This window comes from Galeopterus variegatus, unplaced genomic scaffold (genome assembly GCF_000696425.1).
Source record: "Galeopterus variegatus unplaced genomic scaffold, G_variegatus-3.0.2 Scaffold23, whole genome shotgun sequence".
Classification (NCBI taxonomy): domain Eukaryota; kingdom Metazoa; phylum Chordata; class Mammalia; order Dermoptera; family Cynocephalidae; genus Galeopterus; species Galeopterus variegatus.
Genome location: NW_007726134.1, coordinates 1577124 through 1596099, shown reverse-complemented (window position 1 = coordinate 1596099; position 18976 = coordinate 1577124). Strand labels below are relative to the sequence as shown.

Below are 18976 nucleotides of genomic sequence, written 5' to 3'. Positions count from 1 at the left end.
GTGTGTGTGTGTGTGTGTGTGTGTGTGGTTTCTGTTTCTCTTGTACCTTTTATCTATCTGTGCATTAAAAACTGTGAGTTTACACTTGATTTCTACTTCTGTAGCTCATTTGAATTTTTACTGAAACGAAAGTGATTCTGAACAATTAAAAATATAAGTACTGTAGAAGTAAAAATAAATTAATAGAGATTGAGCATTTCTTTTTTTATGTGGTCTGGAATTGGGGGCAGATACATTTTTCATAATTGTAGAGGAACAGGTAGGAGATAAGAAATGTCAGTTCTATTCTGAAATGAAGTCTTGCTGTTTTTAGTTCATTGGGTCAGCATTTTTGTGTGCAGTTTGGAAAGTGAAGAGTAATTATCTTTTTTTTTGTCTATTTGTTATAGGAAACGAGATTATGAAGGTTATTTATGCTCCCTGCTGCTACCTGCAGAATCCCGAAACTCGGCTTTTGCACTGAGGGCCTTCAATGTGGAACTGGCTCAGGCTGGTATTAAGATACCTTAAAATATTATTTGCAAAATGGTTATATAATGTGTTTAATGCTGATTGATAAAGAAATATAATTGTAATTTATGTGTAAGATGTGTTTAATGTCTCTGCTGGTAATTAACTTCTCCTGCTAACTATTTAGGTTTAACAATTCAATACCAAAGATAAAACTAGCTAATGAACTTAATGTTTTTGTAAGTGCTATTCTGGAATTTTTTATTTCTTTTTCTGAGGATATTATAAAGCTATGCAATTAACATTGCACATTTGTTAGTCGAATAATTTAATCAGAGTATTACTATAAAACTATGCAATTAACATTGCACATTTGTTAGTCGAATAATTTAATCAGAGTATTACTGCTTTTCCTCCCCAACAGCTGCATAATTTACATGTATATAGCAGTTTTTCAAAGCACTTTTTATTTTTATTTATTTATTTATTTTTTTGTCTTTTTCGTGACCGGTAAGGGAATCAGAACCCTTGGTGTGGTGTCGCCCGCACCGCGTTGCTTTTCCTCCCCAACAGCTGCATAATTTACATGTATATAGCAGTTTTTCAAAGCACTTTTATTTTTATTTATTTATTTATTTTTTTGTCTTTTTCGTGACCGGTAAGGGGATCAGAACCCTTGGTGTGGTGTCGCCCGCACCGCGTTCAGCCAGTGAGCGCACCAGCCATTCCTATATAGGATCTGAACCCGCGGCGGGAGCGTCGCTGCGCTCCCAGCGCCACACTCCCGAGCGCGCCACGGGGCGGGCCCTCAAAGCACTTTTTAAATTGAAGTTTTAGCTTTAATGTGAAGTGGGGAATGGAAGCAATCATAACAAACCCAGACCTTAGATCTTACTCACTTTTGTCTAGGAATTACAAAGGAAGGAGAGATCCTTCTTTTTCTTAGAATGAAAAGAACGTGTGCAGATACAAAATAAATTGAAATGGGGGATGGCAACGAGGGAATAGAATGGCCTTGGTCTTCTCAGTAAATTAGATGAAGAGGTCAGAACTGGGAGCCAGGGAGCAGGAGAAGGTTTGGAGTCTTGAAGAGAGTGGCAAACTTTGGCACAGCTTCTCTGGTGAATATGATGGGATGTGAACAAGGAACAAACAAAAGGAGGTGAGCATAGCACTGAGGCACAACTGAGATTCACAACTGTGAATCTGCAGAGTCTAACAGACTGAGTACGTTTTCCTCTGGTGTCTACCTGGAACTCATGATTTTTTCACCTCATCTATTTTCAAGTATAATCTGTATACCAGCATGTTAAGTCAGTCAAAGTTTAGCCATCAACAGTTCCCATTGTAATCTTCCATTATAATTTTTAAATTATTAAAATTCCATTTTTTAGTAAATAAACCCCCAAGTTCCCCTGAATTCTCTGTCACTTTGTAGGAAGGACCACCTTGCTACTTGTTTACACACATAGTCTTGTTCATTCACTCATTCAACAAGTACTGATTGAGTGCCCAAAATGTGCTAGACACTGTTTTAGTTCCTGGGGGTATAGCATTAAATAAAATACACAAAGTCACAGCACACAGTGAACAAATAAATAAGTAACTGTGTAATGTATCAGATGGAGACAAGTGATATGGAAAATAAAACAGGATAAGGGGGATAGGGAAGGCTGGGTATAGCAGGGGTTCCTATTTTATGTATCATGGTCAGGAAACCCTCACTGAGAAGGTGACATTGGAGCAAAGATTTGAAGAACGTGAAGGAGCTGTACAGATATGGGCACAAAGAGTATTCTAGGCAGAAGGAACAGCAAGTGCAAAGGCTCTGAGGTGCAGGTGTGCCTGATGCATTCAAAGAGCAGAAGGAGGCAGTTGTGGTACAGCAGAAGAGGGAGGGAGCATAGGATGAGATTGGGTTAGAGGCATCTGGATTAGAAAGGTAAGGTTTTGGGGACCATTGCAGTCACTTTGGGCATTGCTCTGAGTGAGATGGGCATCCACTGGAGGATTCTGAGCAGAGAGGGACATCAACTGTTAGTCATGGTTTAAAAGGATTACTCTTGCTGTTATATTGCTGTACTGTATGCCACTGGGATATGAACACTAAACATTGGGAAGAAACCCACGCAGCACCAGGATCATTTTTTTAAAAAAACTTTTTATTTGTAAATACAGTCACCCCTTGGTATCTGTGGGGGATTGGTTCCAGGACCTCCTGTAGATACTTGTAATATCTAATGCAATGTAAATGCTGTGTAAATAGTTGCTATTTTGTATTGTTTAGGGAATAATGATAAGAAAAAACAAGTCTGTACATGTTCAGTACAGATGCAATATTTTTTTGAAATATTTTCAGTCTGCAGTTGGTTGAATCCACTGTTGATTGAATCCACAGATGTGGAACCCTTGGATATGGAGGGCTGACTATAATTTCACATACAAAAAAGTAAGAATAGTACAAAGAATACCCATATACCCTTTTGTTAATATTTTGCCCCATTTGCTTTATCATTCCATCTATATATGTATACCCACATGCATTTTTCTTTTTATGAGTCATTTTAGAGAAACTTTTTTTTAAATTTTATTTTTTATTGGAATATAGTCGATTGTACCTATCTGTGGGGTACAGAATTGAATATCAATACATGTGTGCAATATGTGATGTTCAAATCAGGATAGTTAGTATATTCTTTGTTATACGATGTAATCGATTTTCGTGGCCCTTTACCATTGTTTTAAAGTAACTTGACTACACCATGGCCCTTATCCCTGTAAGAGTAAGAATAAGGATATTCTCTTACATAACCACAGTACAGTTATGAATGAGTAAATTTAACATTGATACAGTGCCTTTATTTGACCTACCATCTAACTTTCAGTTTTTTCAAATGACCTAGTAATGTCCGTTATGGCATTTTTTTTTTCCTTCTGCATAGGATCTAATCAGGATCAAATATTGATTTAGTTTTTATGTCTCTTGAGCCTCCTTTAATCTGGAACATTTCCATATCCTTTCTTTGTCTTTTATGACATTGACTTTTTAAAAATAATACTGTCCCTTTTTAAAAGTTGGATGGTTCTCATCTGGGGTTTGTTTATTTTTCATCATGAGTATATTCAAGTGTGCATTTCTAGCCTAAGTGGTGTGTGTCCTCTTCAGAGAATCCCAAGGAGGCATGAAATTTCCATCTTCCTTTCTGTGGTGATATTAATTTTGGTCACTCAGTCAAGCGGTTAATATTTTTTCCATTGCTACTAGTAAGCAGTCTTTGAGGAGACATTTTAAAACCATGGTTCTCATCAAAAGTTACCTCCTAGATTTAGCTGTCTATTGGTGATTCTTGCCTGAACCTAAGAAGGACATTTTTAATCAGTAGCAAGACAGTCTTTTTAACAAGACGTTTAAAAAAAAATTACTTAATGAATGAATAAGTTTATTTAAATGTACCTATGGTAAAATTTACTCTTTCTGATATACAGTTCTATAGATTCTGAAAAATGTAGCGAGTCATATGCTTACCATCATAGTCACAATATAGAACAGTTCCATTAACTCAATTCCCTTAAAAAGTGATTTTATGTTACTGTAAACAGTGTATTTGTTTAAGTTTTTAAACACTATTTACAGGTTAAGGACTCAGTCTCTGAGAAAGCAATTGGACTGATGCGAATGCAGTTTTGGAAAAAAACTGTTGAAGATATATTCTGTGACAATCCACCACATCAGCCTGTGGCTATTGAACTATGGAAGGTAAAAAAAAAAGATGCTACTTTTAATTTGTGAGAATATTGTTTGAGTCTACTTTTGGATGGATACAATTTGAATAGTGGTGATAATAGTGGAATCTTCCTGAAAATATTCTTAGGCTTATGTAATGTTCAGATCTATGTTAGTTTTGGCAGAGGAATTCAAAATCATCCACTGATAATTTGCAGAGATCTTCAGTGTATTTCTTTATTAAAGGAAAAAAGAAAAATCTGATCTCTATATTATAAATTACTTATGTGTTTTTCATGTATTTGGTTGCAGAATTTAAACCCTGCAAAATTTTGATGGCAATGGCAGGTAAAATTTTCTTTTTTATCTGCCCAGCAGCTTCTTATGCCAATGTTTTAATCTACACTCTGGGCTGGGAAACAACATGTATTAATCTTTTGTGAAGGGAGACTTATTCTCACCATTGTCCAGACACAAATCTAAAACTACCTTTTCTAGTTTGATAGAATTGCCTATTCGTTGATGAATTTTAGGTATTAGATAATGGAAACTTATGGGCTAGAGTATTATTTGTATAACTAGATATGTATTGTAAATGGTTTTATATTAAAGCAGCTATATGGATCCCTCGTGCATAAACAGCCATGCGTGGTTTAGAAACATGCTAAACTATGAAGAGTGGAAGGGAATTAGGTGCCTTTCGTCACTGATGGGTGTCCTTGTTGTAATATGAGGAGTGCTAGAAGAGGGTTTCTGTAACAGGAGCCACCGACAGACCTGACAGTGGTACACCTCTTCTCCGGTCTGCGCACCAGCAGAGGCTGGCCTGGTTTCTGGGCCCCAGATTGACTTCACAGAGTCCCAGTAAAGATGGAAAGCCAGACCCTCCCCCCACATTGGGGACTGAGAAGAAAAAGTGAATGGGAAGCTGTGAGTATTAGATTAGTTGTTTACCTCTATTGATCCCACTTCAAGAAGCTCAACCTAGGTGACTTAGTATGGAGAAAAGTTTCTCTAAAATCTGGAAATCCTTTCTATTTATTATTTTACACACAAACCTGACTGCGGTTGAGGTTTATGTTAAGACTTGCATCAAAGGTGCTGGCCTTTGTTAGGAAATATAGTATAAGACTGAAGAGTCCTTTAATGCAAATTTATCTTTCCTTGGCTTCTCTTAAAAAACCAGCAGATGTATTTTAATTATAAAATGTTTACATATGTGCCAGTTTAGAATTGCCTATTTGTCCAATTTGAACAGCACCTTAGATTTTGATGATTAGTGTTGGCTATCTTTCTGACCAGTGTCGAAGGTTAATACAAATATTTGAAAGAAGTGGGTAGTGTTCCGAGTGATTGTTCTCATTGTGTGTTCTCTATCCTTCCCCATTCTGGTGGGGCATATGAGTATTGTGACTCCAGTAAAACTTGCTGTTGCATGAAGTAGGGGGACACTGATAAGGTGTTGTCCAGAGAGCACTTTGCTGCTGTGCTGTTTCGTTGGTATTTTTAGGGTACAAAATAGTTGAATATTTATAATTTCTTATATATTCCGTATGGGGTTCTGCATATTTATGTGTATGAATACTAGCTGCCCTTTGAATTTATGTTTATAGCCAAGGTTTTTATTCTACTTGGCTTCATTTTCCAAAGTTGATATTTTATTCAGTGGATTTTCAGCTTTTTAAAAAGATCTTTTACTTTGATCACTGATATCCTTCAGAATCAGATAGAACTATATTTTGTGATCAAGGAAGCGCAGCTGTTATAGCTTCAGCATTTAGTAAATAGGAGTTTAACATTTCATTGATTAAATATTTATTGAGTACTTTTATTTGCCAGGAATGGTACTCAATGGTGTGGTTACAGAGATCAAGCATGCCTATCCCACTCAGACACATACAGAATAAAACTAGAGTAAGAGTCATAGGAGTTTAACATTTCATTGATTAAATATTTATTGAGTACTTTTATTTGCCAGGAATGGTGCTCAATGGTGTGGTTACAGAGATCAAGCATGCCTATCCCACTCAGACACATACAGAATAAAACTAGAGTAAGAGTATGTATTGACAGGCTGTTTCCTGGGATTTGGGAGGAAGACCTTATGGGGAGTCCTGCTGTGTAATAGTACTGGTGCTGAGAGCATTTTGGAGCTAACTCCATGTATCCCTTTTAGCTTCTGTTAGGTTCCTGCCCGGCAAGTGGGATCTGTTCTCCTTACTTACACCCTTTGTCACATAAATGTGTATTGATGAGCATGCTAGCCTTTACATTTTAATATCAATGACATCTCAGAGTCTCAGTTGAAATGTAGGATATCCCTCAGACTTTATGTTCACTACAATATTTATTGTGAAAATATATTGTACTTAGTGTTGACTTGGCCAAAAAACCCAATGTTTTTAAAACTTATTTGGTAATGATTTCAAACTTTCAGAAGGGTTACAAAATTAAAAATAGTACAAAGAACTCCTCTATACCCTTTATCCAGATTCACCTATTGTTAACATTGTATCCCATCTGTTTAATCATTTTTGCGTGCTAACTCACATGTGTGCTCTCTCCCCACTCTCCCCTTCTCTCCCCTTCTCTCCTTCTTCCTCCCTCTCTTACTCTTTCTCCCTATATATGTATATTCACATTTATTTTTTTTTTTTCTGACCCATTAGGTGTGCTATTTCCTACTGGAGTGTCTTTACTTGCTAAGATAACAATTTACTCTGCAGATAATTTTTGTTGGAGTTTTAGTTACTCTTCATTTTTGGAGAAGTGATTATTTTTGCTCAATAGAATCTTTATGGAAAAAATTTGTCTGTAATAAGTAAGCATAGAAGTCAGGGCACATCACATAATAGAGAGGCTTAGTATTTAATTCTTGGGTTTTTTTGAAAATGGAATTGTTAAATTATTAATAGTACAGAAAAAAAAGATAGGTTAGTGGAAAAGTATTAGAAACATTATCATTACTTGCGAATGTTTTGAAATGTTTTCTAGGAACATGTCCTTTTTTTTCTGATATTTGTTTAACACAGCTGTCTATCTGGTGATGAGTCATTACAAATGTTCCCTTATCCAGTTTTGTATTTGGTTTGTTTATTTTATTCAGATCTGCAGAAATCATTTCTAGTACTTCCTAAAAACTTACAGTGCTCTTGTTTTTTAGGCTGTCAAAAGACATAATCTGACTAAAAGATGGCTTTTGAAAATCATTGATGAAAGAGTAAGTTGAAATTGTTCAAATCTTATGTTTTTTCTTTAAGCTATTTTAATCTTTAAGCTAATTCTTCAGGGAGGAAATGTTTTAATTTATGTATTAATGTTTTGGACGAAGGAAACTTTTATAGAACTATGCCATTTTATCCATAGTTCATCTCTACATGTCTTTTCCCTCCACCCCTCACTGTTCCATCTTAAGACAGACAGGCAAAGATAGACACCCAGGCAGAGGCATGTGTGTGCACAACCATACTCAACTAGTTTGGTTTTTTTTAATGGAAATTTTCATACTTATATAAAAGTAGAGAGAGTACTGTAATATACTTTCATGTATCTGTCACCCAGCTTTAACTGATATCAACGCACATTCAATCTTATTTCATATACATTCTACCAGTTCCCCTTACTAACCTCCACTGGATTATTTTAAGTAAATTCCAGTCATCATTTGATCTGCAAATGCATGTGTATCTTAAAAAGATGAAGACTTTTTACAAACATAAGCACAATATGATTATTATACCTTCAAAAATTACTAATAATATCTTAATATCACCAAATGCTCGAATAGTCATATACATACCTCTGTGTACACCCCATACTTGGATCTGTGTTCAAATAGTAGGGGGAGTAAAGAAAGTCTGATGGTTCCAGTAAATGGAATCCTGTACTAAATTCTTAGAACTGAGATCTAGGTGCAACCAAGTCTGAATTGCTCTGTTTCCTGGCCTAACTTGTGTAATATTTCTGACACATTATTGGGTCAGTTTCCTTATTGGCCTCATATTTATCACATACTGTTGTCATAAAACTGTAAGTTTACTTACTTTATTTAGATACAATCTGTTAATAACCACAGGCTATAGTAATAAGCCAAAAAGCAATAGATAATTACTTTAGTGATAAAACCCAAAATTGCTCAGTTGGCCTGCAGAGTGAATTAGCACTAGAAAATCTACTTTTCAGCTCTCTTCTTTTCTCTTTTTATAAGGTAAAGAAAATTAGAGAACTCAAGACAGAGATACCTTTTTGTTTAATGAAAAATAACATTTGGCATTTGAAGTGGGGTATTAAGAGTGAAGGACTTGATCAAGCATTGATCTATACATTTAATACAGTCTTTATCAAAATTTCAGCTTTCTGCTTTGCAGAAATTGACAGGCTGATCCTAAAATTCATATGGAAATGCAAGGGATGCAGAATAGCCAAAATATCTTGACAAAAAAGAACAAAGTTGGAAGACTCACATTTTCTGATTTTAAAACTTAATTACAAACCTACAGTAATGAAACTATGTGATATTGGTATAGGATAGACATATAGAACAATGGAATAGAAATGATAGTCCAGGTATAAACCCATATATTTGTAGTCAGTTGAGTGACAAGGGTGTCAAGACAATTCAAAGGGGAAAGAATAGTCTTTTCAACAGATGGTGCTGGCACAACTGGATACCCACATGCAAAAGAATGAATTTGGACCCATACCTCACACCATATACAAAAATTAAACTGGATTGAAGACCTAAATGTTTAAGAGCTGAAACTGTAAAACTCTTAGGAGAAAACAAAGGCATCAATCTGTGACTTTAGGTTGAGCAGTGGTTTCTTAGATATAATACCAAAGGCAGAAGCAAGAAAAGAAAAAATAGATAAATTGGACTTTATCAAAATTAAAAATTTCAAGAAGGTGAAAACCCACAGAATGGAAGAAAATATGTGCCAGTTAATTATGGGATAAAGGACTAGTCTCTAAAATATATAAGGAACTCTTACAACTCAACAATAAAAAGAACCCCAATTTAAAAATGGGCAAAGGATTTGAGTTGAGATTTCTCCAAAGACATACAAATGACCAATAAACATCTGAAAAGTTTTAACTCTTTTCATTTGAGAAATGCAAATCAAAACCAGAAGATACCACTTCATACCCATTAGGAGGGTGTATTAGTCTGTTTTCTGTTGATTTTAACAGAATATCTGAAACTCGGTAATTTATAAAGAAAAACAACTTATTTCTTACAGTTCAGAGGCTGGGAAGTCCACTGTCCAGGGAACAGATCTGGTGAGGACCTTCTGGGTGGTGATTCTGCAGTGACACAAGGTATCACATGGTGAATGGCTGAGCAGCAGAGCTAACTTTCTTACCTGCTCTCCTTTTAAAGCCATCAGAACCACACCTCTTACCACCCACTAAACCATCAATGGATTATTCCATTCACAAGAGTACAGTCCTCACAATCTAATCACCTCTTAACAGCCCCATCTTTCAGTTACCATAATAGAATTTCCCACCGTCCTAACACTGTTAAAGTGGAGATTGTTTCCAGTGCATCAACCTGTGGGGGACACATTTAACCCATAGCAGAGGGCTATAATAAAAAAGATGAACAGTAACAATTGTTGATGAGAGTATGGAGAAATTGGAACCCTTCCATACATTGCTGGTGGGAATATATAATGGTGTAGACACTTTGGAAAAAGTTTGGCAGTTCTTCAAAAAATTAAACATAGAGTTACCTTAGACCCATTAATTCCTCTCCCAAGTTTATACCGTAGAGAAATGAAAGCGTATGTCGAACACAAGACTTGTATTTGAGTGTTTGTAGCAACATATTCCTAATAGCCCAAAGTGGAGAGGACTCATAGTCTGTTAATAAATGTTTAAACAAAATGTGGTATATCCATACAGTGGAATGTTATTCATAATTTGTTGAATTAAAAAGAATGAAGTGATAGATGTTCCAACATTGATGAACCTTGAAAACATTACGCAGTTGAAAAAAGTCAGACAGAAAAAGCTATGTGTTATACGATTCCATTTTTATGAAATGGCCAAAACAGACAAATCCATGGAGACAGAAATTAGATTAGTGGTTTGCCAGGGCTGAGAGGAGAGGGAAATGGGAAATGACTGCTCAGTGGGCGTGAGGTTTCTTTTTGGGGTGATGAAAATATTCTGGAATTAGATACTGGTGATAGTTGCACAACTTTGTGTACTAAAAACCACTGAATTGTATTCTTTAAAGAGGTAAATTTCATGATATGTGAATTATGTCTCAATTAAAAAAAATATAAAGGGCATTTTTTTCCTGCGATCATTGCTGGTGTCAGTTTCTCCTGATTAATAAAAAGGGGGGTACAAAGGGGGATAATGTTTTATCCTGACAACAGAGCCTTTTTAAATGTATTATTATGAAAGTGGCTAAATGTTCTTGCTCTAGGATTTACATTTTTCTTTTTCTTGAATATAGTGTATTGAGGTAATTAATCCTGTTACTTTATTAAGCATGGTTTCTTTATGGGGCAGTGTGCATGGGCACCGATTACTGTTCCCTTTCTTTTCTAGGCACCTTTCCCTCATTAAGAGCATGGGCTCAGGAGTCAAAATGTGTGGGTTTGAATCCCATCCCCACCATTTACTAGCTATGTGATGTTGGAAATGTTACTTAATATGTCTGTGCCTCATTTTCTTCAGCTGTAAAATGGAAAAAAACATTAATTTTTTTATCTCTTGAGGGGTTGTTAGGGTTAAGAAGATAATGTCTAAAGTAAAATCAGTTTCTGTTGATACCTCAGGCTTTAGAAGGAATTAAAAATTAGGGGCTGGCTGGTTAGCTCTCCTGGGAAAACATGGTGCTGATAACACCAATGTCAAGGGTTCTGATCCCCACAGCAGCCTGCTGCCAAATAAAAATAAATAAAATTTATAAATAAAAATTTAAGCCAACACCATGACCATGGTGATTTATGCACTGAGATTATTTCTGAGGTATTATTTTGAGGGGTGATTTGTAAGTATTGAATGTGTAGAACTTCATCATTTTAATGTTATTTTAATCTTATTTTATTGTGTACTATACTATATATGCTAAATATTTTTATTCTTTATTATTCAGTTCTTCAGGGCCAAAAAAGCATCTTCTCTTTATTTAACTATAGGAAAAAAATTTGGATGACAAAGCATATCATAATATCCAAGAACTAGAAAATTACGCCGAAAACACACAGAGCTCTCTTCTTTATTTAACACTGGAAATATTGGGTAAGTTGTTTTTCTATTTCATACTTCTCTTTTCAAATAAAACACTTTTGAGATTTCACTTTTTCATAATTTGACAGTTTAACCCGTTTAGCACTGAAGTTGTTCTTGGTAATGTCTATGAAGGAACAGCTTTTTTTTTTTTAAGCAAGAAGAGGAAAATATATATATATATGTATGTATGTATCTTTCTTTGGAGTACAGACTAATCCAGCACTCAGGTTCTCATACAAGTACTTTAGCTACCTCACGGGAGTGCTGTAATTAATAATCTGGTAATTGCAGATGGCTTTACTGTTTTATTATAGCATCTCCTGCAATTTGGAAAGCCTGTAGCTTGACTCTCTTTCCTGTCAGTAACGCTTCCCTTATGTAAAAAGAAAACTGCATTTATAAAAGTTTTTATGAGATTTATCTTCCCCCACCGCCTTGAAAATTTTTTTAGATGGTAATATTCCTCCTCTGACTTTGTTCTGAGTTAGTGAGATCTTATTGTAATGAGGAAATTATTTGGGCCAAGGACAATACCATCTCATTTAAAGAAGGTAATACATCTTTGTGTCACACTAAATGAATAATACAAGTCCCCGTTGAATTTCCCAGGCCTGTTCTGCCTGCCCTCTGGTGACATGTTTGCCATCACAATGCAAAGAGGGAGGAGCACAGAACAGAATGTTTGTTAATTATATGCTTAAAATGAGGTCATGTGGAAATTGCACTGAGGAGGAGAAATGGAAGATTTGTAATGTTTTTCCATGTGATGGCTGATTAAAATTCTAAATGTGTTCCTGGTGTGCTGTAGTCTGAGGAAAACTCTTTTATTTAAAAGTTGAGATTCAGATACCTGCTGGTGGTAAATGGTCTGCTTCTCCTTTTGCCCAGTTTTTCCCTCATAAATCCTGTTGTTGTTGGTCTGAGGAAAACTCTTTTATTTAAAAGTTGAGATTCAGATACCTGCTGGTGGTAAATGGTCGGCTTCTCCTTTTGCCCAGTTTTTCCCTCATAAATCCTGTTGTTGTTTTTTTTTAAACAACTTTTATTTATTTATTTTTTTTATTTTTTATTTTTTATTTTTTTGTCCTTTTGGAGACCGGCCGCACCACGCTCAGCCAGTGAGCGCACCGGGTCATCCCTATATAGGATCCGAACCTGCGGTGGGAGCACTGCTGTGCTCCCAGCGCCGCACTCTCCCGAGTGCGCCACAGGCTTGGCCCATAAATCCTGTTTTTAAGATGTAAAACATAGGATAAACACCTGCTTTTATGTGTTTAGGTTGTTTCTCTATGCTATTTCTATTGATTTGCTATGCACTTAAAGAGAACAGAGCAGCCCTGTTTAATTTCTGAAATCATAGGTATAAAGGATCTTCATGCGGATCATGCTGCAAGTCACATTGGAAAAGCCCAAGGCATTGTCACTTGCTTGAGAGCAACACCCTATCATGGTAGCAGAAGAAAGGTGTTCCTTCCCATGGATATTTGTATGCTGGTAAGACTGTGACTGTTTACCTTTTGATAGTTTCCCTTAGGAATACAGGGAGGGAGGCTATCTCTTGGTTCTTTGGTAAGTGTGTTCACGTAACTGTTTTGAAAAGGAATGCTTGTTTGCATACTGCATATGGTTTTCCTTGTTTTGCCCCCATGTTATTGAGTCAGAATTTTATCTATCAGGTGTTTTAGGTCAGTGGAGGAGCTATGAGTAAGATGGTCTGGAGAACTTCATTAGATGGAGCTTTGTGTTGATGCCTTACTCCCTTCTAAGCAATTATAGTAATTATTCCTAGTGTTCACCTTTGCTATTCTTTATTTTATTTTATTGGAGGAAGTGATCCACTAAAAAATCTTGTTTATGAGAGCTTTTGTTTTCTGTGTGAGATTCATTATTTGCCTGTTTGTTGAAACTTCTTGTATGTTTGTTTTCTTGCTTGTGTGTTTTTGTTCCACCTACAACTGTTGTTAATTAGCATCTTGTTGCATGTTCCAGGGGTGGGGGGATATGTTTGTGTGTCTGTCTTTCTCTTTTTCTCTGTCTCTATGTATATACAAACACACATATATATACGCACGCACGTACATATGCACATATTTTTAAACACAAAATAGGCATTATACTGTACATACTGTTCTATTACCTGTTTTCTTGAGCTGAGTTTGTTTTGAGTGTGCTTTTTAAATTCCTAATATAATATATATTTTCCCTCACAGCATGGTGTTTCACAGGAGGACTTTCTACGGAAGAACCAAGATAAAAATGTCAGAGACGTAATATATGACATTGCCAGCCAGGCGCACTTGCACCTAAAGCATGTAAGCAGCCTGTTTTTGCCAAGTCATTTAGGAAATTATCATTTCTAGATGTGGCTATTCCTAAAGCATGGTTATGGTATTCCCAACTTGGCAGTCTTTGTTCCATTTTTCATTGAATTCCCTGTAGACTTATTTCAGGGACTATTGGAAACTTATCCCACTTTTTAAAAATCTCCCTTCCCTCCCTCTCAGCAAATGAATGCACCCTTTACTGAGTGAATCAAGCCTGAGCCTTCTCAGGTCGGGTCTCTGCTCCGTCCACTCACCATTTCTGTGTCTCTCAGAGGACAGGGTATCTTTCTGCCTTGCCAAGGCTGACGCCTCTCCTCCCTCCTCCAGGACCTCGCATCCTCAGCAGTCCTCAGTTGGTGTTTTCAGTTTGCCTCTCTGATAACTTGCCCCCTTTATCTTCTGGTTTGTTGCTACTGCCTTCTGAATTTACAGGCAGCCTGTGGACCCTTCTGTTTTTATTTTTCTATCCCAGTTAAGCTTTTTGAATAAGTCGTCTGCATTCATGGTTACTTCAAGGCCCTTATACCCTGGCATTGCTCATCATGCTGTACTTTGGCTTCGTCCTGCCTACTCCAATAAATAATCACTAGTAAGTAATCTCCTTATTGCCAAATTTAATGCTCATTTAAAACTCTTTCTTGTTAACTCCTCTTCCTTTTTGACACCATTGACCCTTTTTTCTCCTTAAAGCTTCCTAATTTTTCTTCCATTGATTCTCTGACTTGGCTCCTATACTGGTTCCTGATTTCTTCCGCATATTACTTTAGTTGTTCTGCAAGAGTTTGTTCTTCATTTCTTCTCAAACTTTAACTGGTCTTCTTTTTGGATTTGACACTGTTGAGTATCCCCTTCTTTTTTGAAACTATGTCCTTCATCTCCGTAATGCTATTTCTTTCTGATTTTCATTGAACCATTCTTGATTTCAGTGGCTCTTGAGGACTTGGTGGAAACTTTCTATTTCCTTAATTCCCATAATGCTATTTTTTCCCAGTTCTTCTTGTGAACTTTTTTTTTTTTTCCCCAACCTTCAGTGGATCCTAAAGAGTTGGTCATTTACCTACATATCTCAGGGCCTTTGTACTTGCTGTTTTTCTGCTTCCTGTCCCTTCCCTCGCTACTGCCATCATAGTAAGTGCTCAAATTTCACCTTATCAGTAACATCTTTCCTGGCCACCTTATCTAAAATAACATCCTCCCTTTCCATCACTCTCAGTCCCCTTACCCAACTCAGCACATTTCACTACCCGATATATTGAGAGTTTATATGTTTATTGCCTCCCCCCTCCATGGGATGTAAGTGACTTTGTTTGGTTTTGTGCTGTATTCTTCAGCATCTGAAGTGCCTGGTACATTATAGGCACCCACATTTATTTATTAAATAAATTAATAATCAGATTGTAAGTTCTTTGAGACCAAAGACTCTATTTTAAGGATCTTTTGAATTTCTTCAAGAATTTAATACAGTTCTCTGGTGTGACAGAGGTATAGATAAAATACATGGAAGTTCAGATGAGAAATTACTTAAGGCTAGCAGAGTTTGGAGTGAGGTCTGAGAAGACTATAGAATCACCAAGGCAGAAAAGCCCTGGACTTGTTTGGGGACCTGAGTATTACCAGTTGATGGATGTAAGGCACCTGAGAGAAACAAATCTCCAGGCCTCACTATCTGGAGATTGATACAGTAAACCTGCGTTGGAGCCAGGAATTAAAATTTCCAAATTATTTTAAACAACCAGGTTTGAAAACTACTGGTTTATAGGTTATGTGAAATACTCGTGGAAAATAGGTTTGGAGTGGTGGACTGAAGAAAGATTATGGAGCTTTAGAGAGTTTTGAAAGTCAGTAGAGCATGGTGAATGAGAGTGCAGACTCTGGAACCAGAAGCCTGATCCTAGCTCTGCCGTTTACTCATCAGGTGATCGTAACCTCTCTGTGCCTCAGTTTTCTCATCTTTAAAAAAGGATCATTTTAGCACCTAGCTCAAAGCGTTATTTAGATAAATGAGTTAACATATATAAAGAGTTTACAATAGTGCCTGGCATATAGTAAGTGAAATATAAGTTAGTTTTCATCATCAGCAGCAGCATCAAGTATAGCAGTTATATTAGTGTTACACTCTGGTAGCAGTGTTTGAGATGAGGGCTTGGGGTTGGGAAATCAGTTAGGAAACTTGTTTAGAAAAAGGAGGAAGAATGTCTTATTTAGAGAGGGTAGATGTTTATGTGTGTGTGTGAAAGTGTATGTATGTGTACACAACTTAGTAGAGTCAACTAGACTTGATAACTGATTGGATTGTGGCAAGACTGGGAAGAGGGAAAGTTGAAAGCTGCACAGAGAGTTCAAGTGTAGATGGTGATGTTGCCTTTCAGAGATACAGTGGTATGCATGGTTCTGATCATTAGACTTTGGACTAGCTGCTGGACATAATTGAATTTGAGGGAATTAAAGGACATTTAGGGAGATGGGCTACTGAATGCAGGATTGTGACTTTCAAAGGAGGGCAAGACTAGAGATAATAGATTTGAGAATCATCCGTATAAAAGGCTTATGGTTAAAAGTCTAAGTTTGGGTGGTATTACTCAAGGAGAACATACATCTAGACAAGAGGACCAAGGGCAAAACCTTGATTCCCACCTCCGTTTATTAGGTAGAAGGCAAAAGGGCCATTTTTTAGGAAGGAGAGGGAAAGAATGGTCAAAGAAGCAGGAGAATTGAGAGTCAACATCTTGAAAACCAAGGGAGGAGAAAATTTCAAGAAAGGAGAATATCAAAGTTTTGCATGCCACAGAGAGATTGAAGAGAAGAGATGGCTGTGGTGATTAGTAAATCATGGATGATCTCAGAGCAATTTTAGTAGATGGTTGGAGATAAAACCAGAGTGTGGTGGATTAAGAAGGGAATCAGGAAGTAAAGGCAGTGAGTATCTGCTTTTCTTGCTGTAAAGGGACAATATAAATAAAGACAGAGACAAGAGTGGGCTGGGTAAATAGCCTGAGTGGACCAGCTGTGCATAGCTCAGAAGGAGGGAGTTAGGTTGGATAGATGAGATTAGAGTCAAGATGTGGAGGCCTTTGAATTCCAAGATGAGTAGTTGAGATTTGATCTACTAGGGAGTTAAGTTAAAGAAAGTAAAAATGAAATAATGATGTAAGGACATTAATTTGGCTGGCTGTATGGAAAGAATTAAAAGTTGGGGAAGCACAGAAACAAGATCACTTAGGAGGATCTTATATTCATCTAAAGAGGAGATAATGTCAGTCTAAGCTGGGGAGGTGCTGGGACTTGTTAACGCAAGTATTTCTTCCTTTACCCTTTACCACAGAGCTAAAGGGTCAAAGTTGTTATGCTGTAAGGTAATTGGAAAATGCCAAAGCCAATCCATAAGAAAGAATGGAATTTTTAATATAGTAGTTACTTTTTCCTGAGTCCTTTAGGCTTAGGAAACTAATCTTAATCGGCAGGAGATGAGCTACATTTTGATTTTGAGAGAGGTCCTAGTCATGTTGTTAAACTGCCAGTGTTGCTTTGTGTTCACTTTCAGAGGGAGAATGTTTATTTGCAGAAATATTTTAAACCAGTTTCCTTTCTTCTTCCTTTTTAGGCTAGGTCCTTTCACAAAAGTGTTCCTATGAAAGCATTTCCTGCTTTTCTTCCAACAGTAAGTAGATTAACAGAGAAGGCTGTATAATTAGTGAAGCAGATGTGTATGATATTTTTATTTTTATAAAGTTTGCAATACAGTTTTTTAGTTTGGAATCTTTTTGTTTGTTTGTTTGTTTCCCTCCCTTATGGTGGACTTTATTAGTTATATTATGCTTTTAGTGATGGTCATTCCTGTATTTCCCCCAGGCAAGTGAGCTGAGTAGTTAGCAGGGACTCTGCAGCCAGACTGAATTGGTTTGAATCTTACTAGCCATGGGACTTTAAATTCCTTAACCAATATGTTCCTCAGTTTACTTGGATTTAAAATGGGAATAATAGGAGAAACTACCTTGTAGGATTGTTAGGCTATTTATAGCTGCATAAGTATTACTTTTTATTCTATTAATTTTTTTCTCCATAGTGACCTGACTATATTGTAGCACTGTTTCCTGAATAGTGGTTCACAGATCAGTGCTGAGCTAGCTGCATTGGAATAACCTGGAAAACTTTTAAAAAATATATGTTTCTGGGGTCTTCCTATTAAATAAGACTCTTGGGATTGAGGAGGGGCCAGTTCCTAGGAGAATTTATGATTTTTATCAACACTATGCTGATTGAACCCTGGACCTTGGTTATCAGCACCATGCAAATCTGTGATTTTAAAAAGTTCCCCAGGTGATTCTAAAGTGTAGCTGGATCCAGGAACCATTGTTCTAAAATATATAGAGAAATGATAATTGCTACTAATTACTCAGCACCTACTGTAGGACAGGCTCTGATCTAGGCCATTCCATACATTATTCCTAGTCTTCCTAGGAATAAACCTAGGTATGATTAACTTCATTGTATAGATGGAAATCAAGGTTCAAAGATTTGTAATCTCTGAAAATTGTAATCTCATGTGTTATCTATAACACCAAACATATCTTCTCCCTCTTTTCTCTAAAAAGGTTTGTGTCTCTCCCTTCACATTTTCTAGTCTAGATTTCAGGTCTGTGTGTTTGAAATCATTTGGTCTCTTTATTGGGTTTGCTTACTATAAAAGCAATGCATTCAGGCTGGCCAGTTAGCTCACTTGGGAGAGTATGGTGCTGATAACACCAAGGTCAAGGGTTCAGATCTCTGTGCTGGCCAGCTGCCCCTCCCTCCCCCTGAAAAAAAAAAGTAATACATTAATATTTTAAATGTTCACATGATGTAAGAGAATGCAGAAGAAGAAATTTAGAACCCTCACAGTTGCACCCTATGCAGAGATAATGTATCTTTCTGGACCTTTTATGTGCATATAATCATGTGTATTTTTTGTGTATGTCAACACATATTGTCTATATCACCCTTTTTTAATGGTTATTTATTTCTTGGATGTACTATCAGCTGTTTAACATACTAAGTAACCTCCATAAAAGTTAAGGACTTTGTTTTACTCAATTCTGTGAAAAAGGTTGTGTTCAACCCTGGCTGCTTCTTAGAATCACTTGGGGAACTTAAAACAAAACAAATCATGCTTGGACAACCCTCCCCCCTCCTCCCACCACAGCAATTAAATCATAATATCTGGGTGATTGGACCCAGGCATTGATACTTT

The 18976-nt window shown here is 36.6% G+C and overlaps 1 protein-coding gene across 1 annotated transcript in view; it reads left to right on the top strand.

The window, feature by feature from the left end:
* Window positions 1–389: 389 nt before the first annotated feature.
* NDUFAF6 (NADH dehydrogenase (ubiquinone) complex I, assembly factor 6) overlaps window positions 390–18976 on the top strand; it is a gene marked incomplete at its 5' end in the record, with an annotated part of 26572 nt that continues 7985 nt past the window's right edge. The window contains 6 exons of the mRNA XM_008568393.1: window positions 390–489; window positions 4085–4207; window positions 7338–7394; window positions 11332–11434; window positions 12786–12919; window positions 13636–13737. Of these exons, the coding sequence (XP_008566615.1) occupies window positions 390–489; window positions 4085–4207; window positions 7338–7394; window positions 11332–11434; window positions 12786–12919; window positions 13636–13737 (619 nt within the window). The remainder of the gene's footprint in view (window positions 490–4084; window positions 4208–7337; window positions 7395–11331; window positions 11435–12785; window positions 12920–13635; window positions 13738–18976) is intronic.